The 17,243-nt window shown below is 34.8% G+C and overlaps 3 protein-coding genes across 9 annotated transcripts; 2 read left to right on the top strand and 1 right to left on the bottom strand.

Annotated features, from left to right (window-relative positions):
- Nucleotides 1-407: 407 nt before the first annotated feature.
- Nucleotides 408-11,293, top strand: LOC110809733 (Transducin/WD40 repeat-like superfamily protein). Of its 5 annotated transcripts, none has more exons than XM_088212528.1 (10): nt 408-607; nt 1,238-1,319; nt 1,969-2,034; nt 2,119-2,208; nt 2,555-2,687; nt 3,820-3,938; nt 4,934-5,001; nt 5,297-5,345; nt 5,845-6,876; nt 11,211-11,293. In XM_088212528.1, the coding sequence occupies exons 2-9, from the start codon at nt 1,263-1,265 to the stop codon at nt 6,868-6,870; spliced, it is 1,608 nt and encodes a 535-aa protein (XP_088068654.1). In that variant the 5' UTR covers nt 408-607; nt 1,238-1,262; the 3' UTR covers nt 6,871-6,876; nt 11,211-11,293. The 5 variants fall into 5 exon arrangements, with proteins under 5 accessions (XP_088068654.1, XP_088068652.1, XP_088068656.1 ...); XM_088212526.1 differs by having other exon boundaries at nt 11,195-11,293; XM_088212530.1 differs by lacking the exon at nt 11,211-11,293 and adding an exon at nt 7,577-9,815.
- On the bottom strand, nt 7,522-9,423 carry LOC110809717 (Pre-mRNA cleavage complex II). The gene has a single exon (XM_022035618.2). The coding sequence runs from the start codon at nt 9,421-9,423 to the stop codon at nt 7,675-7,677; it is 1,749 nt and encodes a 582-aa protein (XP_021891310.2). The 3' UTR covers nt 7,522-7,674.
- LOC110809718 (AAR2 protein family) lies at nt 10,020-17,242 on the top strand. Of its 3 annotated transcripts, none has more exons than XM_088212546.1 (13): nt 10,020-10,284; nt 11,211-11,293; nt 11,735-11,792; nt 12,560-12,619; nt 12,919-13,048; nt 13,790-14,013; nt 14,117-14,209; nt 14,293-14,382; nt 15,315-15,347; nt 15,763-15,894; nt 16,078-16,134; nt 16,796-16,891; nt 16,983-17,242. In XM_088212546.1, the coding sequence occupies exons 1-13, from the start codon at nt 10,189-10,191 to the stop codon at nt 17,040-17,042; spliced, it is 1,212 nt and encodes a 403-aa protein (XP_088068672.1). In that variant the 5' UTR covers nt 10,020-10,188; the 3' UTR covers nt 17,043-17,242. The 3 variants fall into 3 exon arrangements, with proteins under 3 accessions (XP_088068672.1, XP_088068681.1, XP_021891311.1); XM_088212555.1 differs by having other exon boundaries at nt 11,195-11,293; XM_022035619.2 differs by having other exon boundaries at nt 10,021-10,284; nt 14,311-14,382.
- Nucleotide 17,243: the final 1 nt, after the last annotated feature.

Here is a 17,243-nt window from a genome sequence, read left to right as displayed (position 1 = left end):
ATTATTTTTCAATATATATATATATATATATATATATATATATATATATATATAATTTCTTTTACACTTAGCAGAATTTTTTTTTTTTTTAAAAACTCAGCACTTAATTCTAAAATTCTAAAATTCAGATACTAATTTAAAAAATTAAAAACCAAACATAAAATTAACCCTATGTTTATATCTTAATTTGGATTGCAGATTTTTATTTTTTGTAAATTATTTGGGTTGACATATTAATACAAATTTCATCTCGAGACCATATTGGTTTTATTTATTTACTTATTTTATTATTTTTGTTCTTCTGAAAAACCCACTGCCCAATTTTTTCCAATCCCTAAATAAACAGCGCAGCCCAAACTCTTACAACAACCCAAGCCCAAAACTATAAAACCCTAAAAACAATTTGAAAAGAAAACCAAAAACCTAACAGAATCCTCTTCTTTAGTCCCGCCTCTCTGGTGCAGTGGTGCCTCTCTTCCCTCTCTCGCGACTTCCCAGTAGCAGCAGCTTACACGCGTCGGTTACCGTCTCTGGTAGCTCATCACCATCGCAGCACCTCTGACGCCTCGGCCTCCGCACTAGCTAGCTAACGCCGGTACTAAATTCTGTAAGTTGGAGTTTCACTCGCGTCTTAGTGAGTCGACCTTTGTCAAACTTGTTTCGATGATGATTTATGCAATGTAATTTGATGTTCTATGCTTAACGACTACTGCTTGTGTTTTGAGTTAAGTTGTACTGTATTGGTTTGAGAATTTTTAATTAACATGACGAGAAAAGCCGACCTGAAAACCATGTGAATGTGTGTTTGAGGTCTATGAATTAATATTTTGATTCGATACTCGTGTAAGCACCTTCGTTGATTGAACATGCGTAAGTTTGTAGAACGGGAAGTTTCTAATATCCGAGTTGATAAATTTAATTTAATTTTCTGTTCAGTCTAGTGTGTCCATAACAAAATTTGGATTTTACGTTTACTGTTAGTTTTATGCAATGATTTTCAGGTTTCTAAATGTAACTGAGGTGTTGATTTGTTGTGTTTTCTTGGACCTGAGAGCAATAGCATCTACTTCCTTTTATTTGTGGAGACAGTCTTATTCCTTTTCGCTGAATGGGATTCACTGAATTTAACTGACGTTGTGATTATTAGGGAGCTGATTGAACTGCATTTGTTGCCTGTTGGATGATAATGATCTTGAGAATAAATACAACGTGATATTTTATTATTTCAAATCTGCAGTTCACATAAACTTACAGTGATCAAAATGGAGGTGACACCTGAGAAGGATGTTGCTGGAAAGGATTTTTCTCCTTTTGAGCAGGTATGTATTCATTCTATGAATGGAAAGAAAACCTATTTTAACAAGCATGATTTTCTTGCTCGTACTTGTCAATATATGTTGGGATGAAAGTAGTTTGTTGTTATCAGGGTTTACTTACAAGAAAAATAAATCTTCAATTATGCATTGATGTAATTTGTTGATTAGCATCGAAAATTTACTTATGTGTTTAAATGGATAAGTAGTTTGTTGTTATCAGGGTTTACTTACAAGAAAAATAAATCTTCAATTATGCATTGATGTAATTTGTTGATTAGCATTGAAAATTTACTTATGTGTTTAAATGGATAAAAGGAATTTAGTGAGACATCCATGAGGTAGAAAACTTGTATCTATTGCGTGGTTTTCTACATGCCTTTGTTTCAATGTCCCCACACCTAGACTATTTGATGCTGTTCGAGATGCTTTGGTCCTTGTTTTCAGAAGCTATTTTAATTGTCTAAAGAAGATTCTGGATTTGAATCTCTTTTGCATGTATATCTTTTAAAGCTTTTAGATGTATCAACCTTGGTACTCATGAAACTTGTTAAAGTTATTGGCTATATTTCTTCAAGTTCCTTTTGATTTTGGCACAAGTTGTTTTTGTCTATCAGATAACTCTATGTTTTTCCTTGTTTCTTATTTTTTGCAGGAGATATCTGATGAGTTAGAAGTCAAGGTAAAGAAGTATCTTAGAGGAGAAGGTGCTAATCTGGAGGTATGACATTGATGAATTTCTGGATATAATTCTTTGGTCAGTTTTTCTATTTTATTATAATTCTTTTTTTTTTTTTTCCTGCAGGTACTGCAAGATAAGAAGCTAAAGGGTCAACTTGCTGTCAGAGAAGAATTATATGGAAAATCTGCTAAAGCTGCTGCTAAGGTGGAGAAGGTAAACTATTCTTCCATATAACCTTTGAATTTTATCTCAAAAAAATATAATCTTTGAATCTTGATGTACTTAAATTCTGATTCTGAATAAATTTTCATGTTAGTGATTATGGTGATATATACTTCTATCTGAATTTTACTGAAATTTGCTACTTAGGAAAAGGGAGGTTAGAGGTTTACCAGTTTGTGTTGTCTGAATCTTTTAAATAATATCTTGTCCAATCTTAGTGGTCAGTTTACTCGTTTTTTGTATTTGTATCTTTTATGTAATTGTTCTAATTTTTCATGATATTTTAGTGATATTTTGTGTATTTTGGCTTTTCTTTATTTTTTATCCTTGTGTTCAGTGGCTTATGCCAAGTGAAGGAGGCTATTTGGAGCCTGAAGGTATTGAGAAGACATGGAGGATCAAGCAAGAAGATATTGCTCGTGAAGTAGATATCTTAAGTGCAAGAAATCAGTATGACATTGTTTTACCAGGTTAATATTTCCCCCTCCTTGCTATTAAAAAAGTTTATATTTTATATTTAGGGTTGATTACATCTATATGCAATTTTTACATTAGTATCATTCTTGCGTTCCACAGAAACAATGTGGTTGCTCTTACTTCCTCTAAATTAAATGTGTACCTTGAAGTTAGTTTGATTACTGGAGACTGGTTTTGGCTGTGGCCTGAAATATTGTGTCTGAAAGTGAAGAAATTTAGAAGGAAAAGAAGCAGAGAATTATGTTGCAATCAGCGAATGAATGGAAATAAAGAAGTTGACCGTTATTTATTTTTTTATTTGAGTTCTGAGCGTCATAATCAGATTGTAACCAGTTGGGTAATGGGACAGGGATCTGAAAATAAATGCGTTATGCATAAGTTTTCTTCTTCAGAAGAAAGTGGGCAATTTTCTGCTTTTAGTTAGATGACCTTTTTTGAGGTTTATATTTGGATTCCAGAACGTCCTTAACTAATGGTTTGCTGGATGGAGTTAGCATGGCAGATTCTTGGGTTGATTTTATCATTTTAGTTATGAATATTACTTTTATTTAAAAAAAATTAGTTATGAATATTAGTGGTTCACTCTGATAGAGGTTGCTGTTAGACCCTATCGCAAGTAACTAGTAATTGAAAATATAAATTACCTTTATAGATCTGTTATATGGCTAATGATTCCTCCATTGTTTTATTGAGGGTCCTCTCTTTTTCTTTTGCTTAAAATGTTACCTTGTTAGCAAGGATATGACTCTCAACAGTCTGAATGGGAAAATTTTACTTGTTTATCTCTACATGTATTTTATGTATCTGAAATTACATTGGGAGCAGTTGTTGCTGAAGAAATTTTATTCAGCGTGTCATGGTCTGTTTTGTAAGGTAATGCGGTGAGCTTTGGACTAAAGGCTTTGTTCACTTGACTGAGTTCGCTAGATGTTTGGCTAAATATAGGAATGGAAAGGTCAAGATTGTTGTACGATGAAGTTAACTTGTGGAAATATTTTGAATGTTCTAATAGTAATGTTTAATTCTCTTAACTAAGAGTAAGAGTTATTTTTTATTCTGGCCTAAGTGTTTATTTATTAATTTTAATTTTTTAGATTTGTGAATGTTTCCAATTGTTATGTGCAGAACTTGGTCCATATACACTGGATTTCACAGCGAGTGGTCGTTATATGGCAGCTGCTGGACGCAAGGGTCATCTTGCTCTTGTGGACATGAAGAATTTGAATCTAATTAGAGAAATTCAGGTATGACCTACTGGGGATTAGTCTGACCCTTAAAAAGAGATGGATCAAATTTATTTTTGGATGACATTTATGCGGACAAAGAGAAACAGAAGCTGTCATGATCTTATGCTTGAGGTGACTGCTGCATAAGACAGCATCACTCAGGTTGCCTGATCTAACTGTGCTTATATTTGATATGATTGTGGAATATGAATATGATAAATTTAGGGTGGCTTTACTATATTTTCAGCATTTCCTAATTCATTTCCTAACATCAATTGACCTCTAAAATTTTTGGAGTCAGATCTTCACTTTGGTTACAAAATGAACTACCAAAAATATTCTTGATTTTACAAATAACAGTTTATCTTGAATCTTCCACGATAGTCTTCCATACCGAAAGCCACTGAATCCTCATTTTGTTTTGCGTTTGTTCCTTTGAATGAATCAAAGATGCTGTTAATGGTGCAGTGCTGGAGGGCATTAATGCAGTACATTATGGAATTGAGTTCATGTTTTCTTTGTTCAAGTTAATGGTGTTGAAGAAAATTGCACTTATCTTTCCAACACCTTGGAGATAGATACTGTCTTCATTAATTTTCCTTCTTTTAGAAAAATCATTTGGCTTTGATCAAGTTCCTATCACAGTGAAGGTTCATCAATCATTTTCGTGGAGTAATAATGATATTGCATTAGTAGGTTTGAAACATGTTGATTTGTGAGCATCTCTTGTTGAAGTCTACGGGGTAAATTAATAGCCAGGCCAGTAACATACCAGTTTGAAATAACTTGGTATATTCAATCTTGGATTTTGCCTCCGGCATTATTCATAAAATAGCAGACATATGAACAATGATCCTAGAAGTATTTTTTTTTTCAACAAGCAACACAAGCTCTTCCTTGTTCACTCTGCTAGAGCAACTTATTGTATTTATTTGACAGCTTGTATTTTATTGGAAACTTAATTTATGTCTGGAAACTGAATCAATTTGCTTGATGATTATTGGCTTTTGCAGGTCAGAGAAACTGTGCGTGATGTGGTGTTCCTGCACAATGAATTATTTTTTGCAGTTGCCCAGAAAAAGTATGTTTTACTACATGATGGAGTTACTGACCTTGATTAAATTGGTTCCTCTTGCATGTGTCCCTCTGCACATTGTAGAGTAAATCAGTTTGACTAAACATGGATGCATGCAGTTTTTCGCAGCTTGATGCTTGTCTTTATTTAAAATGTTTTTTTGTTTTAAATAGAAGGAAAGACTTTTAGCTTTGTATTTGTCCTGTTGCAGTTCAATCTTTGTCTGTATTTTTTTTCTCCGTGTCAATAGCAAGATCACCTGCAATTGTTGTTTCGTAGACTAACTTCTAAATTATGACAGGTATCCATATATTTATAATCGGGAGGGCACTGAGCTTCATTGTCTAAAGGTCAGTGTACTGCACTCAGCAGAATATTTTGCTTTTTATGCTGTCATATGCCTCTTTATTCTTTTAAATAATGCAGCATATTCAAGCACTTATTATGAATCACCACAACCATAAGTTCCTTCTTTTGTTGCTACCTAGTTGAAGCTGCATAAATAAGTATTAGGGTTCAATACATGCATTAGCGCTCTTTACCACAGGTTTATGTTTGTTTAAGCTTTTCTTTCACAGAAGGAACTTCAATTTCCTCCCTGCAGTTTTGATGTTCCGACATTTTAGGTCTCTGATATTTTTTTCAAGTTTGATTCTGTCATGCTGCAGACTTAAAGACAGATTTGATTTTGTTTCACATTACTGCAACATTTTTTATTTTTGCATCCATACACGAGCACAAAATTGAGCTCTGGCTTTAAAATGGTCACTATCAATTGATTTTTAGATGTTTGCATGAGGTATCCGAATTTTGGAGTTATAATCCCATGTCTTTTTCCATGTATTTCAGGAGCATGGCGCAGTACTAAGACTTCAGTTCCTTAAAAATCATTTCCTCTTGGCGTCAATAAACAAGCTTGGGCAGCTTCACTATCAGGATGTTACTATGGGTGAGATGATAAGTAATTTCAGGACAGGAATGGGCCGTACTGATGTAATGCAGGTTAATCCCTTCAATGGGGTTGTTGCTTTAGGCCATTCAGGCGGTATAGTAACCATGTGGAAACCCACCAGTGCTGTGCCCCTTGTCAAGATGTTGTGTCATCCTGGGCCTATTTCGGCATTGGCATTCCATCCTAATGGCCATCTAATGGCTACATCTGGAAAAGAAAAGAAAATCAAAATTTGGGACTTGAGAAAATTTGAGGTTCTTCAAACTTTGCCTGGCCATGCCAGGGCCTTGAATTTCAGCCAGAAAGGGTTGCTTGCTGCTGCTAACGGGTCATTTGTACAAATTCTGAGAGATTCTTCTGGTTCTCAAAGTTATGGCAGATACATGAATCATTCTATGGTAAAAGGATACCAGATAGGAAAAGTTCTGTTTCGGCCATATGAAGATGTTTTAGGCATAGGACACTCTATGGGTTGGTCTAGCATTCTTATACCCGGATCAGGTGAACCCAACTTTGATTCTTGGGTGGCAAATCCATACGAAACATCTAAGCAAAGAAGAGAGAAGGAGGTGCGGTCTCTTCTTGACAAGCTCCCACCCGAAACAATCATGCTTGACCCAACGAAGATTGGGACGGTGAAGCCCCAAAAGAAGAAAGAAAAACCAGCGAAAAAGGAGAGGGAGACTGAGATGGAAGCTGCCGTTGAAGCTGCCAAAGATGTTACCCTGAAGAAGAAAACCAAAGGAAGGAATAAACCGAGTATGAGAATGAAGAAGAGAAAGGAGATCATTGAGAACGCAAAGAGGCCATTCTTGGAGCAGCAGTTGAAGGGAGAAGAATTGTCAAGAAAGAAGCAGAAAGTAAGTCAGGAAAGTGAACTGCCGTTGAGTTTACAGCGATTTGCTCATAAGAAACCATCATAAACTCTGGTAACTTTTTATCTCCCATGTACGACAGTTTATGAAGAGATTAAATTTTGTATTTTTATTACTTCCACAATTTTGTCTGCCATTCTTAATGATTTTTAGAAGTGTAGGAAGTCTATACATGGTAATTGGTATGAACTACCAACATGATAAGACAGAATTTAGTATAAATCTTACATAAAGTGATTGAAACTAAAATATGAAGTGAACTAAAAGAACTTTACATTTTTGACAAGAAAAAGAGTTTTCCTGGAAGGTTTCTCTTCATGTATATGTTACTGTTGAAGAAGATAAGAAAATAGGAGGATCAACTCGGCAACCTTTTCACATGTAACTATAAAATGGTTTTAAAAGCATAGTTTATTTTTATATGTGAATTCATACATGTAATTTCCATATAAAATAAACTCACTACTTAGAGAATTCTTATTATTACATCATTTTCATGTGGGTTATTTTGTTTATGTAATATCTGACTTTAGTTATTTTGAAACAAAATTAGTAAACTGAAATCTTCCACATGAAATCAAGATCCCCTTCTATCCATTAGAATAAGACTTGGGTTACTTAGATTTTTAAGACTAAGTGCTCTTAAAGTAATTTCCATTACTAATAATGATCGGAATATAAATAGTTAAAAAAAAAACAGAAAACAAAGAATATTTCTCGTTTAATCTTTCGTTACATTACATTTCCGGTACAGATTCAACTTCACATGTAGATGGAAATACTATACAATTTTGGATTTGGCATCAGCCCAACTCTCCATTAGTTCCACTAGAAGTTGGGGAAAACATACATTTAACATACAGCAACTTTAGAAGAAGTAACATGAGATGATCCTCTGAAATCTTCAGCAGTAACCTTCTTAGTCTCAGGCATACACTTGGCGTGCACTATGGGACCTAACTTATGCCTATCCATGCCGGCTCTTGCTTTTCCCTTGGCCACGTTCGCATACACAGCTCCTTTGTACATCCAATCATCAGCTTCATCACTGAAGAAATTCTCAAATTCCTCACGGCACAGTGCACATATCTTCTGATCCTCGTCTGCAGGAACTATAAACTCTTTGTCACCATCTTTCTTTTCCACAACATTTTTACCATTCAACAACTCAATCATTGTTTTATTGTCTGTTTCCTCTCCCGATGCAGCGTTCAGCCACAAACGTTCACTTGCAAACCAATTACGCGAAGGCTTCGTCTTCGAAGCTTGCTTCCGCTTCAAGTTTGAGTTGTTTTTCATTCGGTTCTTCCTAACATGCCAATCCATATGGTTCCTATGTTTTTCTTGGCTCTTGAACCGTTGTCCGCAGGCTGAACATTGTCTTGGAATATCAGCATAGAGAGCACGGATTACAGATTCATGTCTTGTTTTTAGAAACTCTGGATTAAAATCAAGTACTCCTTCAGATTTTTCTTCCTGCTTGTTCACTTCAGGGGTTTGTTTTGGCTGTTCTTCTGATATATTAACCAATCCTTCAGCAGCCAAAGAACTAACCAAATTAGAGAAGTGATTACTCGAGAGATATTGGCTAACTCCTGGCGCTATTTGTGGTGAAACAGAACAAACCAGACCTTGCAAAATTGACTCTACTGAATTTGGCAACTGGGTTTCTTTCTGTTTCTCTTCTGGTAGAGGAATTGAAGTATTTGGTGTCAAAGAGTTAATCAAATTGAAGAATCCATCATTCAATACATACTGATTAGTTGACGAAACAGGTGTAACTGGTGTTCCTTTTGATCCAATTATTTTACTCATATCAGCCCCATAACCTTGAACAGCCACAGGCGCAATATTTGATTCCATTACATTCACAGAAGCACTATGACTTTGATTTTGCACGAAGACTATTGTATTAGACAGAACCCTATCGTTAATTGCAGAGCTTGCTTTCTTGATTGTCTGGCCACCAACAGGTCCAACGCCATGAAAAGCGTTAAGTGGCATAGTTGACGGCAAAGCAGGAGGTTCCAAATTTGAACCATTATGTTGCAGCACAGGCCTAACTTCGCCCGAAACACCATAGCCTGATTGAACCCTAGCATCAATTGCAGAGTTCGGTTTCTTGATTGCCAAGTCACCAACAGATCTGATTCCATGAACATTCAAAGAAGCGTTTCTCATATTGTTAATCGGCATACTAGACGGCAAGAAAGGAAGTAACGAGTTTGACTCAGTCGTCGAACCAACAGGATTATGTTGCGGCGTCGGTCGAACTTGCCTCACAACACTACGTGCATCGGGAACTGTATTTAACAGTTGTGGTGTGAACAGTAAAAAATTGCTAGGGTTACGATTATACGAAACAATCTTGATAGGTTTTGTCGACTCGAACTGAACCCTAGACCGCTTTTGCACCGGCGCATGGTAAGACTGGTAAGACAAGTAAGAATTGTACCGATTATCAAAATTGCTACAGTTATTTATCAGGTTGTCGTTTATTCTCTTGTTAGGGTTCCGATTTTCTCGAGTGAAAGACGCGGAACGGGTCCAATCCCGTGAACCTTGTCGATTCATATACCAGTTAGATGATAAATTCTCCATCGATGTAAATTTTGATGCACAAAATCTAATTCTTGATATGAATCTTTGAGTTTCTTTAACCTCTCGTGAAAAAATTAGAAGATTTCACAAAGGATTTTGTTAGAGTTGCTCCCAGTTTCGTGAAGAAATCGAGAACAAAAAGGAAAAAGAAGAAGATGATTCGGAGAAACTCAGTTACAGAGATGAGAGAAAGTTGACGGTGAAGGAAACTAAGTCAGGATTGGGGGCTGCAAGTTATTTATAGAGTTGATCAGTCAATCGGGTCAGCCCAAATTCGAGGAATTCGGGTTCGGTTTGGAATCGGAGTCTTACGTGTTTATTTGATTTGGGATATTAAAATATTGACTTTTTTAGTTTGTATATATAATAAAATAGAATAAATTATTAATTTGTTTATTTGAATTACATATTAGATTAAAAAATTTCTAACAAAAATTTAAAGATATAATTATAATAATTTAAATAACATATATCAATTATCTTTACTAAATTTATTATTTAGTTATTATAATTTTAAAATTCTTTAAAAATATAAAATATTAATAAAATACAGCAATCAAATTAAATTTAACTGGATCGGGTTTAATGAGCCCAAAAAACTAATTCGGGTCAGCAGCTGAAGGATGTTTCTGGACTCTGGAAGAAAAGCTACCGCCAATATCAGCTCTTCGCTCATACAAGAAAATCAGGGAAAACTCAAAATTCAGTAAGAAAATTCCATTATCAAAAACCTAATTGCTTCTTTTTTATTTATCGTGGAAAGAAATGGATCCTGATATGGCCTTAGAGCTTGTTAAGCATGGAGCTACTCTTCTCCTCCTTGACGTTCCTCAGTACACACTTGTTGGCATTGATACTCAGGTTTGTGTCACGATTGCTATCACTTGGTTTGGTTCCTGATAAAAAGGTTGATGGAAAATGGGGGGCGGGGGCGGGGGGGAGAATTAGGATGTAAACAATGCATTCCCCCCTCTGATGGAGGTTTATTGTTCTTGAAAGAAAGTATTTGATTTTGTTTAGCTAAGCTTTTATATTGGAACTTATTTTGGATATGGAACATCGGTATAAAATGAGTGTTTTTGAGACAAGATGGAATTTTTTGTTTGCTGCTTAGTTGAATAATGATGCTTTCTTGATTGATGTAAAGAAGCTTGCTTGTCCGAGCTTATAAGTCGTGAAGGAACTTAAGTATTGCCCTCATTCAGTTGTTGTGAGAACTTAGGTCTGATTTATTTTTTCTTTCAATTGCCATATTCAGATTTTATATTTTAAGATTTGACTTCTTCATCACCCTCGCAATAGATTAATACGGAAAACCATTTGCATATTTCGATTTTATATTTGAAGTTTTGACTTCTTCATCACCCTCTTAGTGGATTAACACGGAAACTATGTAAAGATAGATGAATAATTTCGAAGAATTAGTATTGATCATTTTTTTGGTTGACATGATCACGATTTGACAATAGTTTTTAATTTTCGTGTTAGGTACATTTCTGTATCCACGTTATTAAGCTGTTGTTTGTAAATTGGTCCTTTTAAACGTACTTGCTTGCACAAAAGAATGTCGAGTTGGCGTTTACTGCATTCGTGATTGAATCTGCTCTTTGAGCTTCTTCTTTTTTATAATGTTTATTTTATTTTATATTTGACATCTGCATAGTTGCTTCTAACTTTGTAGTCTTCGAACTAGATTACTTTAAGGGCACTAGATTTTCCTATGATTTTAATGTTCCAGATAACATCTCTTGTTTACGTCTCTCTTGAACAGCAAAGTTACTTTGCAGATGTCCTCTGTGGGCCCTGCTTTTAAGGGGATTAAGATGATTCCACCTGGACCTCATTTTGTGTTCTATAGTTCATCAAGCAGGTTAGATAATTTCTTTCTAGGTATTGAAAGTTCAACATTTATTATATTTAATATACCTATGTGTATCGGTATTTTCCTTTCTACTAACATTAATTTTGTTACTTTATCTTCAACCACTTTTTTTCTAATGAATGGGTCATTTTTATCCCCCCTCCTCCCTGAACCCCGGTTATCATCTGTTCTATGAACTGTATGATGCAGGGCCTTTGTCTTGGGATTTTTTTAACTTATTACTTACCACCGATAAAACAAAGAGATTATGTAAAATGATCACTGAGTTTTAGGCATGAGTAGTTTCTATCTTTAATCTTTAATTCATAAAGTTCGTGTCTTTGCTCTAGAGATAGTATTTTCCAGGTATTTTGTTTGTCCGAGTTGTGTATGTTAATTTATATCAAATTTTTGTCGACATAATTTATTTATTCTCTAATCTAAATGCAGGGATGGCAAGGAGTACTCACCTGTTATTGGCTTCTTTATGGATGCTGCCCCCCACCTGGTTGGAGTCTGACCCAGTTCCTTCATTAAACTGCTTTAATGGGAGTCAAACTATTTGGTTTCAATGATTATGCATCTAGGAGATGCATTAAATTATTGACAGTGTATAGATGCCACTACCTCATGCATGGCTCCAAAATCTTCATCAGATTGACTGAGTTTTGTTGATGCTAAGAGGCCACTGGATTTTGGTTAAAAGATACTTAAGTTAGTCCTTGATAAAAATATGTGGAAGAATATAAGAAGTGTCAGTAATTGATAATTCTTGAGAGAGATGGATGAGTTGTCATTTAGGCTTTGCTTGACCCTGCTATGTAAAGTTATATTGCTTAGAAATTAGTCAGCTAAAAATTAGTCTTCATAAGTGTAAGCTACTGATGAATTTTTTATACTTTCTAGCCATTTTCTTTTCTTGTTAAATTTCTTTTTTCTTTTTATGTTTGGGGGCAGGTTCATGTTGGTTGGAGTTGAGGGGATGATTTTAGTATATACCTCGCAAAAAAAAATAACTAATCAACCTATCATCATATTGAGTGATCTTTATCATCAGTGCGGGAAGTCTTATTAGATAAAGCCTTTTGTAGTACACTTTTTCTTGTTTTTTCCTCTCACTTTTGTTTATGACAATTGATATTTTTGTGTGGATTAGAGAGGAGAAAGAGGAAAAAGAATTTTTTTTTCCATAAAAAGAAAAAAGCAGTGTAAAGAAGCAGTTAACAGGGGAAAAGGTAGAAGTATCTCATAATTCTGGTGCACTGCCTGCAACAGGTGTATGTTCGTAAATGGGATCAACAAAATGAACGATTGGTCAAAATGCCAGAGGAAGAGGTTTGTGTTACAGTGATTATAAGTATATAATCACCCTTATGTAAAATTTCATATATTTGTAATGTCTTCTTGCAATACTTGAGCAGCCATTTTAGGTCCATTGCTACTGCAAACTTGGTTATAAAAGTTGTAATTGCTGTCACTTCTTTTTTTCCCCCTGAAAACAATTTCTTGGAGGAATTTCGTGTTACATATGGAACTTATTGATATAACATATTTACACTTCTTTTTTCGGAATTATTAAATATTTGAATTCCCCTTAATATATTTATTTCTTTGCTTTTTTCTCAATATTCTAGGAAGAGAGGTATAGTCAGGCAGTTAGAAGTTTGGAGTTTGACAAATATCTTGGCCCTTATAATCTAAGTCATTATGGAGAATGGAAGCGATTGTCTAATTTCATCACAAAGGATATCATTGAGCGGATAGGTATGCATACGCTACCAGCCTATTATCGATAGTTCAATTCACTCTCTCATTAGGAATCTTTTCACTGTAAGTTTTGGAGAGTTAATGCTTTCGATATTTCGTCTGCATTTCTTGTCATTGTCATGTCATCTTTTGGAGAGCATGATTTACAAAGTACATATTCTGTATTCATTTAGGAGTTTGGTATGGGTAGCATGAGAATGGATATAGAATTATAAGCTTGTTTCAATCTGTGATTTTGATGCTTATTTGAGGCAGAGAGTTCACAGGACACATCGACAAAGAAACAAGCATAAATTCCTTATATGTACACAATATCTGAAGTTTTTAATCTTTGTAAGGAAGCTCAATATTAGGCTCATTCTGGCATTGTTGTTACTTAACATTCTAGAATTGATTGGCGAAGCCATCTGTCTTTGAGTTATAAAAGATCTCCCTATTGTTTTATTGTTTAAAGCACCTCGGCCAGTATGTTGTTTCCAATGCATGTTAAGAGTGCAGAAGTTTATTTTGCATATGGTGAACTCCTCAATGATTATGGTTGGAATGATATGCTAATCCCCTTTGGAGCATGGCTTTCCAGTGCATGAACCTCAGCAGTCTATAACTTCAATTCTTGTTTAGATTAGGTTATGTTCAAATCAATATTGACAATAAACATTTAGCCTTTTCTGGTTTACATTCTTCCCGGAATAGTCAACACAGCTTGAAATATTCACTTCACACTTCATGTGATTACAGAACCCATTGTTGGAGAAATAACAGTAACATGTGAATCTGAGACAATGAAAATTGCTCCTAGAACAACAATGGAGAAAGCTCTAGATGAGCAGTTGAGGAACAGTAAGTGCTCAACGACTGTTGATAAATTTCAAGGGAGAGAATGCTACTATACATCTATTCCCCGAGTTATAAAGTCTAGGGGAATCCAAGGAGAGGCACTAACTTCTCTGAATCTTGACAAGGCAAGTATATGTTAAATTTGAAGCACGGTCTAATCTTAAGGAGGTTTCGTAATCCATGAGGAATTTCTGGTTAAAAAGCTTAAATTTCTACTTATCTGACCAGACACAATTATTAGAAAGCTTACTAACGAAAGATTATGGAGGTTCTGAAGATGCTCTTCTTGGGGAGCTGCAATTTGCATTCATTGCATTTTTGGTATGCACATGCCAATATAACCTTTTCCAAGTTTAAAAGTATTCAACCTTTTCTAAATTCATTCAGTAATTTACAGATTATAGAATCTAGTAATTATGCAGATGGGGCAGTCACTTGAAGCATTTCTACAGTGGAAGTCTTTGGTTAGCCTTTTATTTGGCTGTACTGAAGCAGTAAGTAATAATGTTTTTAGATTTCCTCATGATATCTATTATCCTATTTGACACTATGTATTAAGCCTTGAAACTTTTGTTGGTCTCCTTGGCTGCACATGCATATACCTGCAGACAGAGATGCTTCATTTATTTATGCCTGTGTGTATAAGAATTAAAAAAAAATAGAAAGTTCATTTATTTATACCTGTAGAAAGAGTTGCTTCATTTATTTATGTCTCTATGTATAAGCATTAAAAAAAAAGTTTCTTTTGATCATAAGATATTGAAAGCTTTTAAGTTTCTATTCGGTTTGGTTCCGTATGGTCAAAGATTGAATGCTGACCTGACTAGGAGTTAAATATGTCATAAAACAATCCAGGAAGAGAAGTATGCTCTGGAAATTTAATATCTAAGAGACATGTAAGAAATTTTTGTTTCTTGGATCGCAATGGTTTATAATTAAATGTTAATTGAACAATTGAGATCTTGGAGGGTGATAATTGATATGCAGATTGGTAAAAGAATAATCTATTGGCCACTGAACACAAACATTTTCAATTGCAAACTCATCTGTGCTGGATAACATCTTAATTGAGATAAAGCTATCTTTCCATGTCCTAAAAAAATTGAATTAATTCTCAACAAGATTGGATATGCAATAACCTAAATGTCAAGAAGAATCTATATTCTAGAGCGAGTAAAACTTAGTACAATTAACTGAAGAAGGAAAGAATATGAAAGGAAAAAAGAGAGGTCCAAATGGAAGAAAAGAAAGATCCAAAGATCTAATAACTATGATATATAACTAGAAAGTCAAAATTGCTTTAGATGAAAATATCTATCAGTTTTAATAAGTTTTTGGTTAATTACCATTTCATACGAATATAAATCTTATGATAGTTTACAGCTGGATTTGATTTTCTTATTTCCTCTTGTTCCCCTGTTTGCAGCCTTTCTACACAAGGAGCCAGCTATTTACAAAGGTAATCTCTTTGATTATCTAATTAATTTGAAATTTCTGCATGGTTATTGGAGATACAAATACTTGAGAAACTAAAAGCAATTAAGTTCAATTTTCAAGGCCTTCTCTTGTCAAATGTGATCATTCCATTATCTTTGCTATTCATGGTTGGTTATGGCCTCTTGAAAAGAAAAAATATGATAGTATTATCTAGCAGTTTTCCTATTCCTGCACTTCTCTTGAATCCTCTTCCTACACTTGCAAATTTCTTCTTTTATGATGGACTTGTGTATCTTTTTGTGGTCAACATGGAGTCTGCCAACTATTGTTCGTGAAAAATATTTCAAGTTTTTAGTTATTTACTTTTTCTGGTTCCTAAGTAGACACAAGAATCTTGGTTTCTCTTCCTTGTATGATGTCTGATAAGTATGTTACAGTTCATTAAAGTCATATACTACCAATTGAAATATGGACTCCGAAGAGATGATAATGGTCGAGAGACAGGAGGACCATCGATATTAGATGATTCATGGTTTACCACTGACAACTTTCTGCACCACCTTTGCAAGGTATTGGCTCTGCTGCTTTTAGCATGGTTTCTTTGCTTAACAGTTTGTTCAGTAGATTCAGTTACCTATTTGATGACTTATTATTGGTTTCCCTAGACTAATAATTAGTTGCTTTAAAGTTGCAGCCAATAAACAAAAGCTCTATTGCATTATGCATGGACTAACCATTAAATGGGGTTGCAGGATTTCTTTGCGCTGGTAGAAGATGCTTCTGCTGTTGATGGAGATCTTCTATCATGGGTATGTGCCCGAATTCCAATTCTCAAGTTAACTTTCAGCCATATCAAAAAGGGTTCATTTAAGTTATCAAATGAAGCGAGAAAGTCACTGTATTAAGTTACCAAGACTTGTTGTTCATCTGGGGAAGCCTGTCCTGGCTACGCCCTCCACCTTTACAGGAGCTGGGCAAATCCAGTTCAATTCCTTATTCATCTGGTGCATAAAAATGTAGAAATTTTGGTTTTCTTCAAGCTAGTACAGAGAAGTGAATTGCCTTAAATTTCCTGTCTTCTTCAACTTGAAGCCTAATTTAAAATACTTAGGAGCAGCAGCCCTATATTGTATTTTATTGCTGGAATGTGGAAAACATATTTGCGTATGTGCTTCATGATTGTTTCTCCACCTTTAAAGTATGAAAAAAAAAAAAGAAGACAGAGGCAAAAGAATCCAAGGAAAGACACGCACCAACTACTGATTAAAATCGAGAACTCTAAAATTTTCTACGATTGACTTGTTACCTGTAGTATTTAGGACCGGAAGAGGGGGACCGAAGCTAAGTTAGGATATCTTTCCACGTCTGACATGATATTTGATTGAGGAATTTTAAATAGACAACTCTAAAACTGCCCCTTAGGCAGTTTTAAATAGACAAGTAACTAAAAGTTTCTGTCCGCTCTTGTAGACAAGGAAGTTTAAGGAGTTGCTTGAGGAGAGTTTAGGATGGCAGTTCCAGCAAAAGAGTGTTGTTGATGGTTTGTACTTTGAGGAAGATGATGAGGTGAGTGTTCGCTATACTCCTTTGAAATTTTAAATTCTTGCTCTATATATATAATATTATCATATATCTCAGACTCTTTCATGTTGAACAGTATGCCCCTGTGGTTGAGATGCTGGATGGTACAAATTATGAAGAAGCATCTACAGCTTGAACTAACACTCAAGTCAGTCCACTTTTGTAGTCAGAGAAATATAAGATGCAATGAGTGCGAGTGATGTGAAGAACACTTGTTCATCATTTTGTAATGAAGATACTGCAATGCCTAGCAGAGATGGTATCCATGGAAACCTTTTGTGTAATTTTTGGAACCCAAAAAAAGAAATTTATGTTAGAGAAAACGCTGTTAAAGTAG

The sequence above is a fragment of the Carica papaya genome, chromosome 1, assembly GCF_054855325.1.
Source record: "Carica papaya isolate Zhongbai chromosome 1, ASM5485532v1, whole genome shotgun sequence".
NCBI lineage: Eukaryota > Viridiplantae > Streptophyta > Magnoliopsida > Brassicales > Caricaceae > Carica > Carica papaya.
Note: the sequence above shows the minus strand (reverse complement) of the source record. Positions and strands in the feature narration are given on the sequence as shown.